This window comes from Coregonus lavaretus (assembly GCF_964263955.1).
Source record: "Coregonus lavaretus genome assembly, chromosome: 7".
NCBI classification, from domain to species: domain Eukaryota; kingdom Metazoa; phylum Chordata; class Actinopteri; order Salmoniformes; family Salmonidae; genus Coregonus; species Coregonus lavaretus.
Window position 1 is genome coordinate 19,565,414 of NC_139994.1, and position 25,299 is coordinate 19,590,712.

The window sequence follows — 25,299 nt, forward strand, 5'->3', positions numbered from 1 at the left end:
GTATAAGGCTGGGCAGGCCTCTTACTAGCAGTCACTCAAATGCAAGGGACTGAAGCTCATGGGTTAGAACTCAAATTGCTAGGGGGCTGGCCCACGTGAGGGGAAATATAGGGAAAATGTCGCGGCACAGCTTCAAGATAACAGTCACTTTCAAACTAGGGATTTCGTGGCTAATTGAGGTAAAACAGTAATTCTGCTCGTAGATGATGCATGTATGAACTACACATTGACACATCCAGCCCAAAGCAGGAGTTAAAAAAAATACTTTCTTAGTCGCCAAAGTACCTGAGCATGTCTTTAACAGTCATAAGCCATACATAATACATTAGTAAGCAGTACATAAGCATTCATAGATGTAAAATGACAATAAGATGGACGATGGAAGATATATTGTTCACTTTGTCACCTCACAAGATACATGTGATGAGAACCATCTAACAGCATTATGAGCAGTTTACTACTGAAGGTAAGGGAGTATGGGGGATTGATCATAAAATAACATCTTTATTTGCTCTGTCTGTCTGGATGATGTGGTTCTGTCGGTAATGCTGTATTTAGTATGACTCAAATGGCTGTGAGTAATGATGGCAATAATTTGTTCAGATCCTGCATTACCTCACTCTCTTATTCCCTCTGTCATCATGTCTCTCTCCCTCTACTGCTCCCTCTCATCTCTCTTTCTCTTCTGATCTCTTTCTCTCTCCTACTCTCTTTCTCTCTCCTACTCTCTTTCTCTCTCCCTCACTCTACATCTCTCTCTCTCTCCCTCTTCCGCTCTCCCTCTTTCCTCATCTCTCTCCCTTTCTCCCTCTTCTGGTCTCTCTCCCTCCATCTGAAAGAAACTGCCTGCGTCTTTGTAATTTGGATGTTTGATGTTGTAATAATGACAGCAGAAAGTGTGGGCATTTGAAAAGAGCTACTATAATTTCCTCATCTTATTTTCTCTCCGTCTCTAGTTATCTGTCAGTCTCACCTGGGCTGGGCTACTTGTGAATCATATAGCTCCTAAAATAATACCAGCCGAGGAATTGTGATTCACGCCTAGTGAATACGCTCTCTTTCTCTGTCTCTCGTTGTTTATGGAGGAAACTGTCTATCTACGTGATGCTTCTAATAAACCAATGTATGTTAATGGGGGTCAAAGGTCCTCCCGAGTGGCACAGTGGTCTAAGGCACTGCATCGCAGTGCTAGCTGTGCCACTAGAGATCCTGGTTCGTATCCAGGCTCTGTCGTAGCTGGCCGTGACCGGGAGACCCATGGGGCGGCGCACAATTGGCCCAGCGTCGTCCAGGGTAGGGGAGGGAATGGCCGGCCGGGATGTAGCTCAGTTGGTAGAGCATGGCGTTTGCAACGCCAGGGTTGTGGGTTCGATTCCCACGGGGGGCCAGTATGAAAAATTAAAAAAATTATGTATGCACTCACTAACTGTAAGTCGCTCTGGATAAGAGTGTCTGCTAAATGACTAAAATGTAATGTAAAATGTCCTTTGCTAGCTGCTCCCAGAGTCGACCTCTCTGCCCAAGTGTTCAGGTGTTGTCTCTCTCTCTCTCTCCACGGAACAGAACGGGACTTTGTTGCCTTGTATTTTACAGCCTCATGTTCCTCTCCCCTCGACAGGATATTGAAGAAGCGTTTCTGTTTACAATGCAATCAGTCATACAGTCATAGGCCCCTTTTACTACAGTAGCCTTGACTCACCTTCCAGGAAAAGCACAAGTGTGTGTGGAGCCTAGAGGTGGCATTGCAAAAATTCACATTACCTCATCTCTTGTGGAAGACTTTGTTGATGTTGATTTCCAGTTTATCATTCTGTATTAGATCAATTCACTGTCACTAATATAATCTGTAGTGATTTACAGTGGGGGAAAAAAGTATTTAGTCAGCCACCAATTGTGCAAGTTCTCCCACTTAAAAAGATGAGAGAGGCCTGTAATTTTCATCATAGGTACACGTCAACTATGACAGACAAAATGAGAAAAAAAAATCCAGAAAATCACATTGTAGGATTTTTAATGAATTTATTTGCAAATTATGGTGGAAAATAAGTATTTGGTCAATAACAAAAGTTTCTCAATACTTTGTTATATACACTTTGTTGGCAATGACACAGGTCAAACGTTTTCTGTAAGTCTTCACAAGGTTTTCACACACTGTTGCTGGTATTTTGGCCCATTCCTCCATGCAGATCTCCTCTAGAGCAGTGATGTTTTGGGGCTGTTGCTGGGAAACACGGACTTTCAACTCCCTCCAAAGATTTTAATAATAATAATAATATGCCATTTAGCAGACGCTTTTATCCAAAGCGACTTACAGTCATGCGTGCATACATTTTATTTTTAATTTTTTGTGTATGGGTGGTCCCGGGGATCGAACCCACTACCTTGGCGTTACAAGCGCCGTGCTCTACCAGCTGAGCTACCTAATAATTGCTCCCACAGTTGATTTTCTATGGGGTTGAGATCTGGAGACTGGCTAGGCCACTCCAGGACCTTGAAATGCTTCTTACGAAGCCACTCCTTCGTTGCCCGGGCGGTGTGTTTGGGATCATTGTCATGCTGAAAGACCCAGCCACGTTTCATCTTCAATGCCCTTGCTGATGGAAGGAGGTTTTCACTCAAAATCTCATGATACATGGCCCCATTCATTCTTTCCTTTACACGGATCAGTCGTCCTGGTCCCTTTGCAGAAAAACAGCCCCAAAGCATGATGTTTCCACCCCCATGCTTCACAGTAGGTATGGTGTTCTTTGGATGCAACTCAGCATTCTTTGTCCTCCAAACACGACGAGTTGAGTTTTTACCAAAAAGTTCTATTTTGGTTTCATCTGACCATATGACATTCTCCCAATCCTCTTCTGGATCATCCAAATGCACTCTAGCAAACTTCAGACGGGCCTGGACATGTACTGGCTTAAGCAGGGGGACACGTCTGGCACTGCAGGATTTGAGTCCCTGGCGGCGTAGTGTGTTACTGATGGTAGGCTTTGTTACTTTGGTCCCAGCTCTCTGCAGGTCATTCACTAGGTCCCCCCGTGTGGTTCTGGGATTTTTGCTCACCGTTCTTGTGATCATTTTGACCCCACGGGGTGAGATCTTGCGTGGAGCCCCAGATCGAGGGAGATTATCAGTGGTCTTGTATGTCTTCCATTTCCTAATAATTGCTCCCACAGTTGATTTCTTTAAACCAAGCTGCTTACCTATTGCAGATTCAGTCTTCCCAGCCTGGTGCAGGTCTACAATTTTGTTTCTGGTGTCCTTTGACAGCTCTTTGGTCTTGGCCATAGTGGAGTTTGGAGTGTGACTGTTTGAGGTTGTGGACAGGTGTCTTTTATACTGATAACAAGTTCAAACAGGTGCCATTAATACAGGTAACGAGTGGAGGACAGAGGAGCCTCTTAAAGAAGAAGTTACAGGTCTGTGAGAGCCAGAAATCTTGCTTGTTTGTAGGTGAATAAATACTTATTTTCCACCATAATTTGCAAATAAATTCATTAAAAATCCTACAATGTGATTTTCTGGAGAGAAAAAATCTCAATTTGTCTGTCATAGTTGACGTGTACCTATGATGAAAATTACAGGCCTCTCTCATCTTTTTAAGTGGGAGAACTTGCACAATTGGTGGCTGACTAAATACTTTTTTTCCCCACTGTATAGTCAGACTCTCCCGCTAGGTGGATGGAGAGAGAGATTGACAGAGAAAGAGGCAGGGACAGATGGAGGGTGATGGCAAGGAAAGAGGGATGATGTTGAGTGATGTCGTCTTCAATTTCTCCGCCCGTTACGCACTCTCTGTCTCTCTCTGTTTGTCTCTTTATCTCTGTCTCTGTGTCTTTATCTCTGTCTCTCTCTGTTTGTCTCTTTATCTCTGTCTCTCTCTGTTTGTCTCTTTATCTCTGTCTCTCTCTGTGTCTCTTTATCTGTGTCTCTCTGTGTGTCTTAATCTGTGTCTCTTTATCGCTGTCTCTCTCTGTCTCTCTTTATCACTGTCTCTCTCTGTGTCTCTTTATCTCTGTCTCTCTCTGTTTGTCTCTTTATCTCTGTCTCTCTCTGTTTGTCTCTTTATCTTTGTCTCTCTCTGTTTGTCTCTTTATCTCTGTCTCTCTCTCCCTTTCTCGCTCTCTGTCAGGATTAGACATGAAGATGTATGTGTGTCTGGAAACAGGCTGCATGCCTTAATGGAGGTGCTAGTCAATAAAGATACTACTTATCAGTGTTCTCTATTCCTGTTTCCTTCAACCTCCCTCTGTCTGGATGCATATCTAATCTGTTTCTGTGAGTAGGATATGGAAAATGACAGAGACAATGCTGACTGATTGACACTGTGCCAGCTGTAGTGGTTCTGGGCTTGTATTCGTAAAGGATCTCAGAGGAGGATCAGATGTACCCTGTCCATGTAATCTCATTCATTATGATCTAAAAGGCTAAACTGATCTGAGATCAGTAGTCCTACTCTGAGAGGCTTTATGAATATGTACCTGGTTAGCCGCTTGTAGACTACTAATCACAAATGCCAGCCATGTCAGTAGAATGTGTTGGAAAGCTTTGTATCAAAGTGGGATATGGAGGCAGAGCTGGCGGGCTCTAACTGTTTGAACTTTTATTCCTTTCATGTTGTTCCCCTAACTATTCTTGTGGGGACCAGAAGAATAGTAAACACATTTTTGTTTGACCAACTGGGGACATTTTGTTGGTCCCCACAAGTTCAAATGCTGTTTCTAGGGGGTTTAGGGTTAAGGTTAGAATTAGTGTTAGTGTTAGGGTTAGGAGCTAGGGTTAGTGTTAGGAGCTAGGTTTAGGGTTAAGGTTAGGTTTTTGGGTTAAGGTTAGGGTAAGAGTACGGGTTAGGGAAAATAGGATTTTGAATGGGACTGAATTGTGTGTCCCCACAAGGTTAGCTGTACAAGACTGTGCGTGTGTGTGGGCCAGATCTTTGCAGCAGCTAACCCAGTGATTCCCTCAGGAGACAGAGATGTTTCCACTAACGTCAGAGACTGGATGCTCAGTGTCTACGTCACACTGTGGGATAGTCTGTAGCATGGCTAGCTGAAAATAGGAACCACTTCCTGGAAGCTGATATGGCTGTTTGATGCTCCTCTGAAGCTCTGTGGAGGATTGTGTTGTTTACAGCTCTGAACTCTGCATTAAAACTATATACAAAAAGAAAAAGATAGGCTTGTGAGCTACTGTTACATATTCTGCTCACAAAATGTATGTAAATGATCATGTCCTCATGTATGAAGAAGATGGGAGTTGCTCCCTACTCGACCAGGGAAGACTTTGGGATCAGGGAAAGTCTCTCACCCTAATATGTTTGTATGTGTTTATGTAAGTTTTAACAACTGTCAAGTTAAATTAAATGAAGTCTGGGATTACTGTAGTTGTGTGTCTTCTGACTGGCTGATCCTCTCTGCTGCTGTTCTAGATGGGATCAGTATGACAGGCCTCCCCATCTCCAGCCCCCTGAGACAAGTCCTCAAACCCCGGGCTGAGACCAAGCCGTTGGGGAGCGAGTCCAGCAAGACAGACTACAACCACATCAAGGTAGGACTGACACCTCTCCTCTCCCCACTCCTCCTCTCTTTTCTCTAAACAATGTGATCTTGTATTACCACAATGAGATTTCAGCTGGAACATTTCTCTACTTAATCATTTCCGTGACACTTTACTCATTTCATGACTTCCAAAGGTTCTTTTAAATGTATTTCCCTCCTTGTGTTGCTGTCTGTCTCAGCCCATATTCTGATGCTGCAGATAGTTAATGAGCGTCATGTTGGGGTAATTAGGGTGGGTGTAGCTGTTTGTTTAAAAAGCAGGGAGGGAGCTGAGGACAGACAGATAGAAAGACAGAGAGCCTAACTGCAGCTTCTCGCACATAGACAAGAAGGTACACAGAGTTAATGTGGTGTGTCTCTATCAGGCTGCAGCTGATGTCGATCAGTGGAGAGAACAGGCTGATGCCTCGCTGAACTACATTCTCTGTGGGGTAGAGAGAACAGGGGATGGGATATGTGTGTGTGTGAGGCTTTGGTGTTGTAGAGTTTGTTGAGTTCTGTCTGCAGGGGTGAACCTCTCCATTGTGACTGATCACGGAGCGCTTATGGATAGCTGTAATGTACGCACACACAACCTCCCAGCCGCGTCCACTCTACCATTCCCTCTCCTAATATACATATCTCCTCGCCTCTGGCCATATTACATAACCTAGACGTTTTCAAAGTGTGAGGCACGCCTGTCTGTGTGTGTGGGGGTGGGGGGGGGGGGTGTAAGGGGAGGTGTAAAAGGATAGCCAAGTCAAATAATAATGAATAAATATTAGGCCTGTTTCTAGCTACAATCCCAGGGAAAACCTCTTTAAAAGCAGTTTTGATGGCTACATTTAAAAAGAGGGATATCCCAGTTTTCCAGTGCTACCACGTTAATTTCTCAACTCCTAAAATTGCTCTCATGGCGTCTTAAAAAAAATGCAATTACAACAATTTATTTTACACCGCTGTCTCAGACTTTGAAAACGCCTGACGTAACCCATTACACGTAGAGAATCTATACAGGAGGAAGAATCTCCTTCTTAATTCCATCATGCTGCCCTCCAACTCTCCACTGTAAATATGAAGCTGACCATTCCATCAGTTCGCTGGTTGAGTTTATTAAGAACAGAGTAGAGAATGACAGACAGGCAGCTCAGACTCTCAGTGCAGATTATGTTGTTTATACAGTTTTGCTGCAGAGGTGATCCCAGAACCGACCAATTACACATAATGTGGGAACTTTGCCATAACATAGCCCTGTGTGTGCATTTTTGAAGTGTAATGGATAAGGGGTGATTTGCACATAGATCGGAACTCTCCTGCTGGTTACACTGAACAGTCTGAATGTTAACCAATGTTTTCCCTAACTGTGTTTGAGTATGTATGAGGCATTTCCTGAGGCATCTGACTCATCGTTTTGATGCAACATTGTTTTTAGTCTGACTCACTCTAGATTTGTACTTAGCTGGCCTACTGGTTCTAGTGCAGGTCATCATAGTGTCTGCCCACTATTTCTTACTGAAAACAACAACTAAAACCTACATGGACTGCTTTTTTGCCCGTTTTTGCTCGTAGTAAATGTACTTTCTATTGAAAGATGTGATTTCATAATCACATATCCCATTGATACTGTATGTAGCTGAAATGCCTTATGTGCACAGATTGGGTCAACCAACTTTTTTCCCCAGACTGTAGTTCTACTTCATAGATTGTTTTGTCTTAGCCTTCACAGTGGTGCGCTTGATAAACTTGTGCCTTCATCCACCTTCCTGCTCGTGTGTATGTGGGTATGTGTTTTAGCCTACCTTCCTCCACATCCGTGCTAATCAGACTGATTGCCTGTCCAATAGGAACCAGTGGTATTTCCCTCTGAGCCACCTGGTGAACAATCCTATTCCTTCTCATAATGATATTTCTACTCTGTGCCTCTGCATTTGTTACAGTAGTTAGCTACACATCACAGCCTGCTTGGAAATGCCACAGGAATACATTGTGTGTGTGTGTGTGTGCGCGCAGTTGTTTGCATGCGTGCCTATTATGCTCAACAATTGTCATGTGAATTTCTATCTCTAATTCAACCTAAGCTTGAATCATTACCAGAGGTTGTAAGGCTCTGGTTTTAATCATAAATGATTCAAGGTCCATAACCACGAAGAATTATTTTTTGTATGTTTATTCATGGAGAGCTCTGACGCCAAAAACACAAACATACGATTTTATACCTCCTGAACTTGACTCCTCCCACCTTTAGGTGGCTTTTCTAAACAGTTTCCGCCTTCCCCTTCACCCTTGAATGTTTAGTACCGCCCCCTCTGTTAGTGGGTTGACACTACATGATAATTCTAACATTTATACTGTATTTGGGGTGAAATCCTTTAGTCATTATTCTTAAAATCCAAATTAATCTAACAATCCACCTCTTTGACTAAATATTCCCACATTTAGGATAAATGTATTTTACAAGCATGATTAATCTCAGAGATCACATCAGAACTAATAAACATTTCATCCAATTGCGGTCTTTCAGGGTCCAAATCCTCGTCATCCACCAAGCCTGGAGGATCGTTTTTCACATTCCCCTGGTCAGAGTCCGGAGTCAGTCCATCTCTCATCATTGTTTAGATACTGCATTTCACCAACGCCTGACTCACCAATCCTCGGACACAGGGAACAAGACAACAACCACATAATACAAGAATACCCATACAAACACTGACCGCTCCTAAGATGGTGGCTGCTAGGGTTTTCCATTTACCAAATATTTCATCAAACCACCCTATCCACAATGTACTAACTTCTGAGTTCAGTTCATCCTTCACTTAGTGCAGTTAATTCTGTAAGAGCTCTGGTGACTGTCCCATCCAGTGTGGTGTTGTTAGGGATAAATGTGCAACAATGGCTTATCTTTCTATAGACACCGGCCCTTTCTGCCTGATCTAGAACCAACCTCTACTAAGTTATGAGCGGGATGGCGGATAATCGCTCAGAGATCCCCTTTACTGCATCTCTAGTCTGGTCAATAAATCATTGTTGGTTGTAATATATATAATTTATCCAATCCATATTTTTGTTTATTGTCACCCACCAGAAAAATGTTGTAGTAAAACTCTCCCATATTTGATTCATAGCTTTGTATTCGTCTGGAACACCCCTGGGGATGCCTATACCATCTATCCAAATTGGGCTATTTCCATCCTGACTTATATTTCTTTTTCTCCTAATTATTCTTCCTGTCACTGGTCTTTGATGACCAATTCTTACAGGTTGGACCAACAATACTGGTGCACAAGTACCCACCCATCCCTCTGGTAATGTCTGCCGAATGCTCCCTTTGTTAGTGCATGCCCACCACACATCAGTCAGAGGGATGGTTAGGCTCCTAATTTTTTTTCTCCCTCCCTTCCTTATCTAAATCAGTCACATTAATTATCTCCTTACAGCCATCAAAATCACCCAAGTTACGGGTGCCATTTCTATGTATGTAACACTGGTATTCGCCAGGAGTTAAAGTGAATCTAGGTGGGCTGGCCCAGTATGTCAATTTTGCCAGCCCAATCCCTGTGCAATTTGGCTCTTTTTGATTGGACCCCAGGTCTAATACACAGGGAAACATTGCCTTTGGCATTGGGGCGGTCAACATTGTCGGTCGCCCAATGGAGCATGCATAACAATTGGTCTCCCCCAAGGCCCTAGCGGTGTATTTCATCCACTTTAACCAGAGATTCTCATCAGGGACCCCCTCCACTTCCCCATTGTTCCATTCTGGGAAGAGAAAATCTTTCATAGTGGACGGGTTAGTCGAATTGACTCCGTCATCCCTTGACTGATCTACTCGGTCTATTGCTGTTAGTGGATTAATGACAGTACCTGTGCTTTCCATATCTTTTGACTCCATCAAATGTAATCTTAGACAAGTATCCCATCCGTATTTGTCCGCGCAAGCCCAGTAAGTTGAATCTTACTCCCCACCCTTCTCTGACTCCTATTTTGTAGATCACTCGCCCTTGACGGTCAGTATGTCGGGTCGCTTCCCTTTTATTTCTTAATAATGGTAAGGCCATAGCGTAATTGGTGCGAGGTGGTGGTGGATCTTGACATACCACGACTATTGTCGAGACTATGATGCAGCTCAGGGTCACCCATATTCCCAAAAACCGCCAACCCTCTCCTGTCTTGAGTCCTTCTGCTCGGTACCACCCCATACTCACACCCTAGGAACACACTACAGTGATGATAGGTCTGGGTAGGAGATCTTCGTTGACAGAGGTGACCCCCGGACCCTGTGGCCCAGTTCTGCTCGCCAACTCTGGTGCTTGTATGTGGTCTTACCTTCTTGCAGTGGGTAACATGGACCCAGGTTCCTCTCTCTGCTATTCTAATGGCCAAGGTGGTGACCAACATAACCTGATAGGGCCCTTCCCAACAGGCCTGCTTCCAGTTTTCCTTCTAGTGACTGGATGCTCACCAGTCACCTGGTTAGATAGTGGGTCACCTTCTCCTTTAGTTCACCTGTGGGGCACAAAACCTCTGACATACGGGTGTGGTTAATAAACTATCTTCACACATGTTCAGATTAATCTAACCATTTCTGACTGCATTCTCTTTTTAGACTATCTAAAAAAATGTTTTTTTTAAAAAAGTATTTTGTCCTCTCCTTCGTATATTATTTAATCCTACAATTAGCCTCTTCCCCCCTCTTGACACATAGTTCTGCTTATGTGTCAATATTTACCACCTACCTAAACATTCCCTTAGGTAATTTATCAACCAATTGCCATGCCTTTCATTTTTGAGATTGTCTTTTGCTTCTTTATTGCTCCTCCTACTTCCTTTGTCTTTATGGCGGCTAAATTCGACTTTCATTCAGTTCAGAATCAATTAGTAATCCAATCAATCAATCTCTTATCTTGTAAAAACACTTATGTTTAGTTCAACCTCTGTTCTACCCCGGCTCTCCCGGGCTTGACCTGAAGACTGATTGTTGGACATGACAAGTACATATTTAGGTCACCTAAGTCTTCTGCCTAGCAACAAAGAATAAAAACCTCTATGTTCGTGATTAACCCAGTTATCTCTAATAGCCCACCAAAAAAAAACCATCATCTTTAAATCACGACCAATGTCATATCCCTCTTTACTCTCTACCATTTGGGTAACATCCCTGATATATGTATGCCTCCCTAGAGTTCCAAATGATTTTACCATGGGCCGCCATTGCCTTCCCATAGATAAGATCACTTAATTTACCCGCATGCAGTACATAATGGAGTACCCAAGCTTTACAACAGTCTATCCTTACCAAAAAGCTCATCATTCTTTATCTAATTTTTTTTTTCTCTAGTCCCTATCTACCTGATCCTATTGCTAAATCAATGATCTAGGCAATAGTTGTCTCGCCTTAGATTGTACATTCCTCTGATTACTGCAGCTTATTCCATTAATTTAGGTTCAAATATCCCCCAACCAACCGTTCCATCCTACAGCATAGTAAACACCACCCATGAACTGCTGAAAATCCCCTAAATTCAACATAACAACCCTTTATAAACATCATGCTGGGTGTGTTTTTTTTTAAATTTGAAAAACCCAATTGAAAAACAACAATCAAAGATAGCCAGGCTCAACTTAATTTTGTAGCTCCCTTTTATGACCTAACTTCACTACTGCTTCCCCTTAGCAACATTCCAATGATATAAGCTAATCTCTTTCTCCTGGTTATACATTTTGTTAACCTTCAATTACCATCAGTAATCTAAAGATGGTAGTACACACAAAACATGATACAGATATCCCCAGTCCTAACCCATGAATAATGTTTGTATCAATCTAATTCCTTATAACTAATCCATAAAATCACTCAAAATTCCTCGAGTATACAATGATTATTTAATTGATTACTCTAAATCTGCTACATGTGATCTCATTTCAAATGATCCATTATCAATTATTTGATCCACCCCCTAAGAAAATCTCTCTCCCCTTCTATTCTGGAGTTCTACCTCTACCAGCTATTTCCCCTAGTGGCCATTAAATACTCAGCTCCCGTATGTTCTTTTTCTTACTCTATCCTGTCTACTATTCCGCTCATGATGGATTGCATATCTCTTGACCTCGGCCTACGAAGTAGTTCCCCATCCCACTAAAGTCCTCTTAATATTCCTGCTTATTTCTGGTCTCATTCCACTAAGGAATGCTATTTTTTAGCTGCTGATGGTACGGAGTATCATTTCCCTGTCCCTGGGGAGGCTCAGGTATGCCACTTGGCTGATGGTCTCACTGTCTTCCTGTTTACATTCATGTACTTTGGAGAAGTCAGCATGTCGATGGTAATGTTCCCTTAAATTATTACACAACTCAGTTATTTTCCCAACATATTGCCCATGGTAGGACTGCTCCATTGGCATCCCCTGAAACCCACTGCCCCCGAACAGCTGCCCAATCAGGGTTCTGACTGCCCTCTCAATTTCCCCTGTGTTTAGCTTAAAGCTTGCTGCTAGACTCTCCAAATCCCTCTTGAACCCCTCTGTTCCTGTCTTAGGGTGCACTACACCCTCTATAGCTCTTACTACATCTCCTCAACTCCCTGTGTTTAAACTCTGTGTTTACTTTCTCTAGCTTTTCCTGCCTCTTTCTCTCTATCTAACTCTACCCTTAACCTGCCTATTTCCTCTCTACGCTTCTATCATTACTGAATCAATGATAATACATTTACATTCTAGTCACCTAGCAGACGCTCCTATCCAGAGCGACCTACAGTTAGTGAATACATATATATATATTTTTTTTATACTGGCCCCCCGTGGGAATCGAACCCACAACCCTGGCGTTGCAAACACCATGCTCTATCAACTGAGCTACATCCCTGCCGGCCATTCCCTCCCCTACCCTGGACGACGCTGGGCCAATTGTGCGCCGCCCATGAGTCTCCCGGTCGCGGCCGGCTGCGACAGAGCCTGGATTCGAACCAGGATCTCTAGTGGCACAGTTAGCACTGCGATGCAGTGCCTTAGACCACTGCGCCACTCAGGAGACAATAACTGCAATAACTATCAATAATAATTATAATAACTATTACGAATTATATTGTGTCCTTTTTCTGATGTTATAATTGTAGTCTATTCCATCACTTTAGTTTAAAATATAGATTTATTTATAACAAATCCAGAACCCACCACAGGCTGGCGCTATTCCCCCAGCACAACAGCCAATGCCACTTGCTTCCCTGTAACGAAAATAAATTATCGTTTTAAAATGTTCCAACTATTTGTATTTTCCCGCCAACCCATTTCAGTTCGCTATTCAATCTCTTTAACAGTTCTCTCTGATTCGGCCCCAATCAATAAAACAAATGCTTGATATCGTTGATCAGCATACACTTAATGACATTCCTACCATTTGAACTATGTACTGTCTCTCACCTCCTCCCCCTCTCCTGCTCCTTCCTACATTATGGGGGAGGCGCGGGAAACTTCCCTACAATCTTCCTTCTTAGGAAATAATGTCATTCATACTTGTAACATATTTTCATAGACCTATCTAGAATATTACTAAAGCTATCTAATGCAACTTTTAATACACATAAAAACTCTCTCTCCCTACACCCATTCCCCATTTGAATAAGTGCGTCTTCCTAGTTACCCCATAACCACGCCTCAAATCTCTTATTCAGCATTTAACCAACCAAATACTAAGTAGTATCCGGTTATCATTCATACCCGCCGTTGAATTCCCTCATACACACATATTTCACCTTATGTCATTCAAATGCCCAACACAACATAATAGTTCAATGCAACCCTCTATTGGTTCTGCAAGTCGCTCCGGACCAGAGCGTCTGCCAAATGACCAAAAATGCTAATGTAAATATACTCTACTTTCTCACTCATGACGTACGTCTACGTTTGAGTGCGAAAGTTCATACATATGCATCGTTGGAATTTTATAGGTACCTCTCAAATAATCGCTTTGTGGTGTTTTTAGCCAATTCTTAATTGACACAAATCATTTTTTCAAACATTTCACCCGTTGAACCAAAAAATTGACTGTCCTATTCCTTTTCTTTACCCCTGCAGTCACGATGGTTAAATGTTCCTTTGTTACCGTTAAAGCACTTTCGCGCTTAAAAAAAACACTCGCTCTCTCTAGCCCCTCCTTTCGCTGTTTTTTCAAATTCATTTTATATGCATCTGCCTAATCATATAACTTCTAACTTTTTACTTCGAGATGCCCAATAAATTCATACCTCTTCTCCCAAATGGATCCATAAAACATATTTCTTTGATCTCTTCCTAACATATATCTTTCATCCCCCGTTAATTCTCGGACCTCTTTAGAAGATTTATTTCCCATGGTGGAAAAATAAAAATCCCCCCCTTTAGTAATAATTCCCAGAATTCTTCTTCTAGGAGCTATTATTTTAGTGCGTCTCTTGAGCCAATGTATGATCTGCTTTTGTAATTAACCATTTAAAATTATTTAACCCCTAACCCAGAGTTTTTTATTTAAAACTCCGGTTTCATGAAAGGGGTCGATAACCATTTGTTCTCACGCGACCTAATTTTTTTTTAGCTCCTTCCTTGAAACAATTATCACGTATACTGATGGATTCTCAAGTCTCAAACGTACACAACATTATACAGTCATTTGCTAAACCTATTTGTAACCTAGAGGTCGTAACTGCTCTAGTTTCATGAAACACACAGAGTTCTAGCAAATCCCCAGTCGTATACGCGACTTTTGACCTGTTTTATGTATCCATAGCACACGACAAAAATCATCCCTTTCCCTGTTTATCGTAGCACTGTACCCAGTACAGTCTCAATAAAAACTAGTTTACATTGGTGATGGCCTTTCACCCCTTGTCATTTCGGACTAGATTATTCTGGTAATAGCTATTTACCTAGGGTCAATTGCGGACCCTCCCCGTTTCGTAATAATTATTACTTCCTTTGAGATTTTGGTAACTATTCTCTGCCCTCCACAATAATTACTATTCTCATACAAGTTCAAATCATTTCACCAAAACCCATGAATAAAAATTACTGACCTTTTCCTTGCAGTTTGGATTTAAATGCTTTTTCAAACTCGTTAACGTCTTTATCGTTCATAAGAGTAATCTCCGGCCTGTTTATAACCTTAACGTCGAAGGCCAGGACTATTCTCCACGGATGCAATCACCCGGCCGTGCACGGATTCGGTGTCCTTAGAACGATAAAGACGTATTTAAGATCCGGCTCAAAGGACCAATCTGTCATGTGAATTTCTATCTCTAATTCAACCTAAGCTTGAATCATTACCAGAGATTGTAAGGCTCTGGTTTTAATCATAAATGATTCAAGGTCCATAACCACGAAGAAGGATTTTTTGTATGTTTATTCATGGAGAGCTCTGACGCCAAAAACACAAACATACGATTTTATACCTCCTGAACTTGACTCCTCCCACCTTTAGGTGGCTTTTCTAAACAGTTTCCGCCTTCCCCTTCACCCTTGAATGTTTAGTACCGCCCCCTCTGTTAGTGGGTTGACACTACATGATAATTCTAACATTTATACTGTATTTGGGGTGAAATCCTTTAGTCATTATTCTTAAAATCCAAATTAATCTAACAACAATGTAATAAATTAAGGCTGTTGTGTAATCCGTCGACAGGAAGTGAAGGTGTAAGTTTGACTGTCCGCACTCTGCCTTTCTTCCTGTCTATTTTCACTCTGTCTTTTCCCTGAGGTCTTGCCGTGGTTCATAGTGTTTGTGTGTGGTATGTTGTGTTGTGCGTGTGTGAAGTACACATTTGTGTTTGTTTGGTGGTGTTTGTGCGTCAGTATTGCTGTGTAGCATCTCTCTATTGTCTCTCTTACCTGCACATGTTTGTGTGACTCACAGGCAGTACAGGAAGAGAACAGTGTGAGAATAGGACACTCAGCTCCATCATATGGGGATGTAGGTTAGAGAGGCTGGTTTGAGTGTCAGGCCTAGGGAGGAGGGGAGGTCTTTATGATTGGGGAGGACTCACTCATTGGGGATGACATGCTCATTCATTTACCCTCCTGAACATAGCTCCCTCTTGCCTGATTACTCAAACTGAGTTATTCCTCTGCTCTGTCATTCGCTAGATACTTCAGTCTGAGACTGCCATCGTTGAAGTCGTTTGTGGGGACGTCAAAATGAGGGTGTTGTACAAAACAAAGTAATCAGCGTTTGGATCGTCTCTAACCAATCGGAGTATCAAAGCCAATGACGTATTTTCAAAACGCCTCTCTACTCTGGCCCAACCCATTGCTTTCTGGGACCAATCAGAGTAGTTGGAATGTGTTTTTTGTTCTAGAAATCGTCGGGGAGGGACTCAAATCCAGACTCATTGTGGAGAAGAAATGTTCACGGCATGACGTTTGTCCGGGGCAATGAATTTGGGTAGCCAGACAAAGCTCCCTCTACTCAGCAGGCACATGGCATCAGGGCTATTTCAAGGCAGAGCTGTGTGCGTGTTTGTGTGTGTGTGTGTGCACGTGTGTGTGTGCGTGTGAGCTAGCTGCTGGGATATTAAAGAGAGACGCCCGGCTGAACTCCTCAGACGCTCAGCTCTGAGCCCATCCCACGCTATCTTCAAAACCACACATGTCTAGGGGTGTGTGTGAGGCTAAACCCTATGTCTGTCTTAACATGTTCTTTTTCAATACTCCTCCAACTGCAATATGGAGGCTGAGGGGACCCAGGTTGAATATAAACACTGAAAGATGAGAGGATCCAGGTTGAATATAAACACTGAAAGATGAGAGGATCCAGGTTGAATATAAACACTGAAAGATGAGAGGATCCAGGTTGAATATAAACACTGAAAGATGAGAGGATCCAGGTTGAATATAAACACTGAAAGATGAGAGGATCCAGGTTGAATATAAACACTAAAAGATGAGAGGATCCAGGTTGAATATAAACACTGAAAGATGAGAGGATCCAGGTTGAATATAAACACTGAAAGATGAGAGGATCCAGGTTGAATATAAACACTAAATGATGAGAGGATCCAGGTTGAATATAAACACTAAAAGATGAGAGGATCCAGGTTGAATATAAACACTGAAAGATGAGAGGATTCAGGTTGAATATAAACACTGAAAGATGAGAGGATCCAGGTTGAATATAAACACTGAAAGATGAGAGGATCCAGGTTGAATATAAACACTAAAAGATGAGAGGATCCAGGTTGAATATAAACACTGAAAGATGAGAGGATCCAGGTTGAATATAAACACTAAATGATGAGAGGATCCAGGTTGAATATAAACACTAAATGATGAGAGGATCCAGGTTGAATATAAACACTAAATGATGAGAGGATCCAGGTTGAATATAAACATGAAACTCGTCCCTAGTGGACCAGTCGAGACAGAGTAAACAGTCTGCAGTAGTTTTTAAGAGCCAGTAGAGGAGAGTGGGTGGATGGATTGAGGGCTATCTGAGGTACTAGGGAGGAAGACTGGGAGGTGGGGAAAGCACCATTTCATTCATATCCTTATATTTGGGTTTAGAGAAGTCTCAATTGCCCAAAGTTATGAGTTGACCTTGTGACGTTAGACTCTTGAGATCAAATGTGGTGTTCCACAGGATCAATTTCTGGACCTCTGGTATTTTGAATGTATATTAGTGATCTTTTCAAAATAAATGCATAAAATAAACTCCAACCTTAAAGTGGCTGTGTGAAGCGACTGGGGTTATTTTGGGGGTAGGGAGGTAGGGCTCAGTGACTGTTCAGGGGTTTGGACTAGGTGGTATACAGCTACAACCGGAAGGGACTTTCGTAGCAGGTTAGGAGAATTTACGCAGCAGATTAGGAGAATTAACGTAGCAGGTTGGGTTTAGAGTACCACTTGGTTGATACATGACACTGACTGTATACAGATCTATTCTGAGCACAATTCAGACCTGCCTGGTGTAACATACCTTGTTTTCCAGCCAACTGGTCCGCAAGTTAGTTGTCATTGAGTTTTGAGCAAATATAAACTTATGGGGATATAAAGCTAGGAATAGTCTATGTAGGTTAAATATGGCACTATAACCACTGAACTCAAATAATAGTCATTTAACAGGTGCTATAGTCATTTAACAGGTGCTATAGACATTTAACAGGTGCTATATACATTTGACAGGTGCTATAGACATTTAACAGCTGCTATAGTCATTTAACAGGTGCTATATACATTTGACAGGTGCTATAGACATTTAACAGGTGCTATAGACATTTAACAGGTGGTGCTATAGTAATTTAACAGGTGGTGCTATAGTCATTTAACAGGTGGTATAGTCATTTAACAGGTGGTATAGTCATTTAACAGGTGGTATAGACATTTAACAGGTGGTATAGACATTTAACAGGTGGTATAGCCATTTAACAGGTGGTGCTATAGTCATTTAACAGGTGGTGCTATAGTCATTTAACAGGTGGTGCTATAGTCATTTAACAGGTAGTGCTATAGTAATTTAACAGGTGGTATAGTCATTTAACAGGTGGTATAGTCATTTAGCAGGTGGTATAGCCATTTAACATGTGGTATAGCCATTTAACCGGTGGTATAGCCATTTAACAGGTGGTATAGTCATTTAACAGGTGCTATTGTCATTTAACAGGTGGTGCTATAGTCATTTAACAGGTGCTATAGTCATTTAACAGGTGGTGGTATAGCCATTTAACAGGTGGTGCTATAGCCATTTAACAGGTGGTGCTATAGTCATTTAACAGGTGGTATAGCCATTTAACAGGTGGTGCTATAGTCATTTAACAGGTGGTATAGCCATTTAACAGGTGGTGTTAAGTCATTTAACAGGTGGTATAGCCATTTAACAGGTGGTGCTATAGCCATTTAACAGGTGGTGCTATAGTCATTTAACAGGTGGTATAGCCATTTAACAGGTGGTGCTATAGTCATTTAACAGGTGGTGCAATAGTCATTTAACAGGTGGTGCTATAGTCATATTGAAAACCACCAACGTGCAGATCAGTAGCGGTGTGTGGGTAAAATCACTGGGGAAGCCAAGCCAGAAATAAATGCCATATTACAACCTATGTTTTGTGATAATTGCGTTGTTTGCTCTATAACCTGTTAGTTCATATGCCTTGACACCGTGATATATAGGCCTAAGGCCGAGACAATAAGAAGAGACAGTGGCAGAATAAATTCAACCACACCTTTGTTTCATCACAAAACCGGAGAGCAACATCTGTCCGCTGGAGTCCACAAAGCATATTGCATGCAACAAACAGTTACATGACCTACAGCATGGTCAAGCAAGTTAATGTTTCCAACATTTTCAGACTACTATACAACTATTGATTTAGAACCACAGAGAGTTACCGCAAGTCGCAAAGTAGACAGGAGCTACCTCCACTATTCCAGCACCATTTCAACTTCAACATTTCAACATCATCAAATCACCTATGCTTACTCTAATACAGTGACAACTAAAAGATACCAAAAACTATTTAGTCCAGTCAACGTAAGCTAAATATGATGTGGCTGTCCATGGTTCTGATTTTTGTGTGTTAAATCAAATCAAATGTTATTTGTCACATACACGTGTTTAGCAGATGTTATTGCGGGTGTAGCGAAATGCTTGTGCTTCTAGCTCGGACAGTGCACTAATATCTAACAAGTAATATCTAACAATTTCACAACATATACCCAATACACAGAAATCTAGTAAGGAATGGAATTTAAGAATATATACATATATGGACAAGCAATGACAGACCGGCATGGACTAAGATACAGTAGAATATTATTGAATACAGTATATACATATGAGATGAGTAGTGCAAGATATGTAAACATTATTAAAGTGACTAGTGTTCCATTTCTTAAAGTGGCCAGTGATTTCAATAGGCAGCAGCAGCCTCTAATGTGCTAGTGATGACTACTTAACAGTCTGATGGCCTTGAGATAGAAGCTGTTTTTCATTCTCTCGGTCCCAGCTTTGATGCACCTGTACTGACTTCACCTTCTGGATGATAGCGGGGTGAACAGGCAGTGGCTCGGGTGGTTGATGTCCTTGATGATCTTTTTGGCCTTCCTGTGACATTGGGTGCTGTAGGTGTCTTGGAGGGCGGGTAGTTTGCCCCTGGTAATGCGTTCGGCAGACCGCACCATCCTCTGGAGAGCCCTGCAGTTGCGGGCGGTTCAGTTGCCATACCAGGCGGTGATACAGCCCGACAGGATGCTCTCAATTGTGCATCTGTAAAAGTTTGTGAGGGTTTTAGGTGCCAAGCCAAATTTCTTCTGCCTCCTGTGGTTGAAGAGGCTCTGTTGCGCCTTCTTCACCACACTGTCTGCGTGGGTGGACCATTTCAGTTTGTCAGTGATGTGTACGCCAAGGAACTTGAAGCTTTCCACCTTCTCCACTGTGGTCCTGTCGATGTGGATAGGGGGGTGCACCCTCTGCTGTTTCCTGAAGTCCACGATCATCTCCTTTGTTTTGTTGACGTTGAGTGAGAGGTTATTTTCCTGGCACCACACTCCCAGAGCCCTCACCTCCTCGCTCTAGGCGGCTCGTCATTGTTGGTAATCAAGCCTACTACTGTTGTGTCGTCTGCAAACTTGATGATTGAGTTGGAGGCGTGCTTGGCCACGCAGTCATGGGTGAACCGGGAGTACAGGAGGAGGCTGAGCACGCACCCTTGTGAGGCCCCAGTGTTGAGGATCAGCGAAGTGGAGATGTTGTTTCCTATCTTCACCACCTGTGGACGGCCCGTCAGGAAGTCCAGGACCCAGTTGCACAGGGCGGGGTTCAGACCCAGGGCCTCGAGCTTAATGATGAGCTTGGAGGGTACTATGGTGTTGAATGCTGAGCTATAGTCAATGAACAGCATTCTTACATAGGTATTGCTCTTGTCCAGATGGGATAGGGCAGTGTGATGGCGATTGCATCACACTGCCCTGTGGATTTATTGGGGCGGTAAGCAAATTGAAGTGGGTCTAGGGTGACAGGTAAGGTAGAGGTGATATGATCCTTGACTAGTCTCTCAAAGCACTTTGTGTGTGTGTGTGTGTGTGTGTGTGTGTTCGTGCAAGTAGAAAAAACATGTTGACTCACCCTACTTGTAGAGAAACGCCAATGCCATCCTCATCTCTTTCATGTTGACGAATTGGTCTATGACTCTGTCATACAGTAGAAGCATTTATTTTTTGTTGTCCTAGGCTACCTGGCCAAAATGCTTGCTCGCTACCCTAACTTCCTTTCATGGGAAACGTTAGCTAGCCTTCTTCAACATTAGCCTTCTACATCTTGCTACATATTGAACTTGCATCCTCTCAGGCCAGGGGCACAATGTATGAATTTATGGTTGGATCGGAATCGCCGTTATAATCATTGGCCAGTACAGAGAATTAAGTAAAACCACAAGTCCAAATCCCTATCTCCATCCATGGCTAATTTAGGAAAGGGCCAGTTTTAGCTAGCTAGCTAGCCACCAGAGGACAACAACACAATGAGATGTAACAATTAAAGTTGTTTCTGTCAATATAATAATATATAATATGCCATTTAGCAGACGCTTTTATCCAAAGCGACTTACAGTCATGCGTGCATACATTTTTTTTTGTGTATGGTTGGTCCCGGGGATCGAACCCACTACCTTGGCGTTACAAGCGTCATACTCTTTTTGACCAGACAGCATCAGATAGATGGCTTACACTGACAGAGACAGAGGGGCACTGTTTCGCTCGCTCGGATGCTTTCTCCGGTGAGATACATTAAGCCTCTTGCGAATTTAATGGAAATGATGAAACACAGAGAGACTAAAGATACATTATTTTATATGTTGTAGTTTAATTTCTTGGTCAATTTTTTGGGGAAGCCTGGCTTCCCTTGGCATACATGAATACATGCCACTGGTGCATAAACAAACCTACACCACACAATGCAAGTGATAATCAACCATGAGGATTATCTTGGCAGAAACTTTACCTATCCATGAATTGATTAATCCATTCACCACCTCCTCTCTCCATGTCCACCGTCCCCTCCCATCTCTCTCAAAGTCCTATCTAAGCATTTTCTTAATGAAAGAGAGTGGCCTTCCCTGGCCCGTGCTGAGTGAGCGAGAGAGAGAGAGAGAGATCAGTGTTCTCATCCTCAAACTAGGCTGTAGAGGCTAGCTACCACAGAAGTATAGTTAAAGAACAGAGCAGGGTACGGAGGCTATGGGCTCTGTGGGGCTAATGTAATCCAGGGGAGATGCTGCCTGCCTGCTTGCTTGCTTGCACAAATGTCAAACTCTCCCAGTGAAAAAAACATTTGTTCTCAGCGTTTTGCTGTTTACCATTAGGCTTAGCTACGGTAACTCTCTGAGAGCGCGTACTGCGGCATCCATGGAAAAAAACACAAAAAATACACAATCAAACAAAGGGGAACAGGAACTGGTTAGTGCACTTTTTTGCTATTCCGGTATTCAGATTGCGACCGTCATTGAATTCCGATCATGGCTTAGACTGTTAAGAAATACTCCTATAGCACAGTTATCTATGCATTAGATATTATACTTTTCTCCAAAGTAATAGAGATACATTCAGATCAAACAGCACAGTAGTTCTATGTTCCATATGCAATATGGATGCCAATGTGAGATGGGCGATAAGGGATATTTTCCTCCTCCAGGCTGAATTCTCATGTTTAATTTACAATAACCCGTCTGCATCAGGAACTGAACTACAGAATCACATAAAGGCTTTAACAAGCTACAGAGAAGGTAAATGGAAATCAATGTTTTCTTGAAGAACTGACATTCGTTATTTTCATATGGTGTTTGAACAAGTAGAGCTAGCTACTGTACCGGTCTGTGTTTTTAGTTGAAATCTACAGTGTGACTTGCAAAGGCTTGCGCGCGCACATGCACGCACGAACACACACACATACACAGAGACCCAGTGCAGTGCTGAGTCATCAGTGAGCAGCCTCCTGAAGTGTGGTGTCATTGACAGTGGGCTTAGGGAGGTGTGGTGTTCTGTTGCTGCTCTCCTGTGGATCAATTCTAATACATCTCATACAAAGTTTCTTTGCTCCCCTCTCCCCCCATCCAACACCCCCACCCCCACCTCCCCTCTCACCCCATCCGACCCCTCCCACGTCCCTTCTCCCCCCATCCGACCTCAATCTGCTCATCTCTCCACAACACAAAGGCTACATTTACACAGGAAACTTAATTTTGATATTTTTCCACTAATTGGTCTTTTGACCAATCAGATCAGCTCTTTTGCCAATAATTGGGCAAAAAAATCAGAATAGGGCTGCCTGTGTAAATGCAGCCAAAGTTGTTTTCCCTACATCAAAAGGGGTTTGAGCAAAGTGGAAGACGACCTCCTGCAGTCTAAATAATCTTGCTACCAGAACCATTCATGCCTATAGACACACTCCATACATACACACCCCATAGGCCTACAACCTGCGTCATCATTTCAGTGCTGCTAGCTAAGTTGCTTTTCAAAAATTCACCATCAATATCGTTTTTGTGTTTAGTTGTAGTTGTTTTCAATTAGAATTGAAGTCACTCAATTCAGGAGGTGATTTGAATAAAAATTCTAATATTGAACAACGTTTGAAATAAATAGCTTCTCCTCTTCAGTTTATTGAGTCAATGAAAATTACTTTTTTCAGTTATTGAATTGGAATTTCTGTTTTCTTCCTGAATGGACTGATTTCAATTTAGAATTGACCCCAGCCCTGTAGTTTTTTATGTAACATTAATTTTTTTATGTTCCTTCCTCATGATACATTTGATTCTTCTTGCAGTCTGGAGACTTTATATACAATTCCAACTGTAAACATGTTGATGATGATGTTTGTGTTTATATCTCTCAGTTGAACATCCTGAGAGAAATGGATGAGGTACTCATAAGATACAAATGTGCTCAATCTGTGGTCCTTTGTGGATACATTTACAGACAGAGTACATCTCACCATCCTCCTGTGAGTTTGTCTGAGGAAAATACAAACATGCATGCACGTGCACACACACACACACACACACACACACACACACACACACACACACACACACACACATACACACACACACACACACACACAGACCCTCCCTCCGACTGAGGGGTGGAAAGGGGAGGTGCAACCTTTCGTGGCGAATAAAGCATACATTTTAATGAGCATGTGGATACCGGACTTCACACAATGTTCTAAATCTTCTTTATACCGGGTTACAGCAGCCACTGGTGTTATTTCCAATTATCCAATTATATCTCTTTCTATTCTTCCCTATCGCTATTCATGTGATACCGTTGATAACCTTTGCGAACAGTCTGAGGCTATGCCGAACTTAATCATTATATAGTTCCTCTTGAAAGGCCATTTCTCACAATGAAGTGCTTTCATAGCTAACTAGCAGATAATGGGCAAGTCCCCTGATCTTCTCTGTCTGACAGAGATGTTGTGAAATGTAACCAGGGTCAGATCAGTGGAGATCATTGGAATTGGGTGTACTTTTCATTGTTGCTGTTTCTTTTGTCCAACCCCGCTACTCCTGTAGATTGTATCATTTTGACAGCTTCTCCACTTGGCAGTGTTTGGCATTGGTAAGCTTGGTGGCTATGAATTTATGAGTCAGCTGTTAAGAGCGATGAAGCAATGGAGAGAGATGATTGAGAGAAGGAAGGAAGGAAGGAAGGATGGATGGATGGATGGATGGATGGAGAGAGAGAGAGAGAGAGAGAGGAGAGGGAGGGAGGAGGGAGGGAGGGAGGGAGAGAGAGAGAGAGAGAGAGAGAGAGAGAGAGAGAGAGAGAGAGGGAGAGAGAAGGGGAAAGAGAGAGAGAGAGAGAGAGAGAGAGAGAGAGAGAGAGAGAGAGAGAGAGAGAGAGAGAGAGAGAGAGAGAGAGAGAGAGAGAGAGAGAGAGAGAGAGAGAGAGAGAGAGAGAGAGAGAGAGAGAGAGAGAGAGAGAGAGAGAGAGAGAGAGAGAGAGAGAGGAGAGAGAGAGAGAGAGAGAGAGAGATTATAATTACGTTGACGATAATTGAGCAATCAGGTGGCATCATCAGAAGCTCCCTCCTCTCTCTTGGGGTGTGCGGCACTGTGCCAACAACATTATTCCTCTAATCTGTTCACCTTAACGCTGTGTTTGATTCCTTTCATCTAACTGTTGCCAGCTTTACGCCACCCACGCTGGTGGGATAGACACCTCAGAGGTAGGCTTGGGCAGTATACCGTTGAAAATATTATTTGACGTAAAAAAAAAAAGACTTCGCTCTCACAAGGTCACACACGGTATCCACGCATGTGCACGGGTTCGCATCACGCTGTTCACAGCGTGGTAGCCAGGGAACCAAAACAGCAGAGAAGTTGAGCCTCGCGCTTCAATGCTCTTAGTTGTTGCGGAAATTGACCTACTATGCTGTTTTCTTTCTGCAACTATGTCATATCGCTGAGTCTACCTCTATAAAGTACCTGCAGTCAACTTGTGTAATACACTAGAAGATAAAGAAGATTTTGTTGTCCATTCACCTTTCACATAATATTTCATTATGAAGCTTACCGGTAGTCCCCAGTCACATGGTGTTTGTTTACAAGCACACAACCACGAGAGACCGGAGCCTTGTGAGTCACTCGCTGTTGTGCAGCACACACCAGGTGATTCTAGTTACAGTATGGAATTCACAACTAAATGTTTGCGAGCTAGATATCTTATAACTATTCAGTGAACTGTCTAAAATGTGCTAAATGCTCTGCAGTGGATCATTTGGTTTGCTAACGTAGTAGCTAGTTATCTAGCTAAGT

At 42.5% G+C, this 25,299-nt stretch overlaps 1 protein-coding gene across 1 annotated transcript in view; it reads left to right on the top strand.

Annotated features, from left to right (window-relative positions):
* LOC311133052 (trafficking protein particle complex subunit 9-like) overlaps positions 1-25,299 on the top strand; it is a 307,997-nt gene that overhangs the window by 132,513 nt on the left and 150,185 nt on the right. The window contains exon 19 of the mRNA XM_084166478.1: positions 5,423-5,541. Coding sequence (XP_084022604.1) covers positions 5,423-5,541 — 119 coding nt within the window. The remainder of the gene's footprint in view (positions 1-5,422; positions 5,542-25,299) is intronic.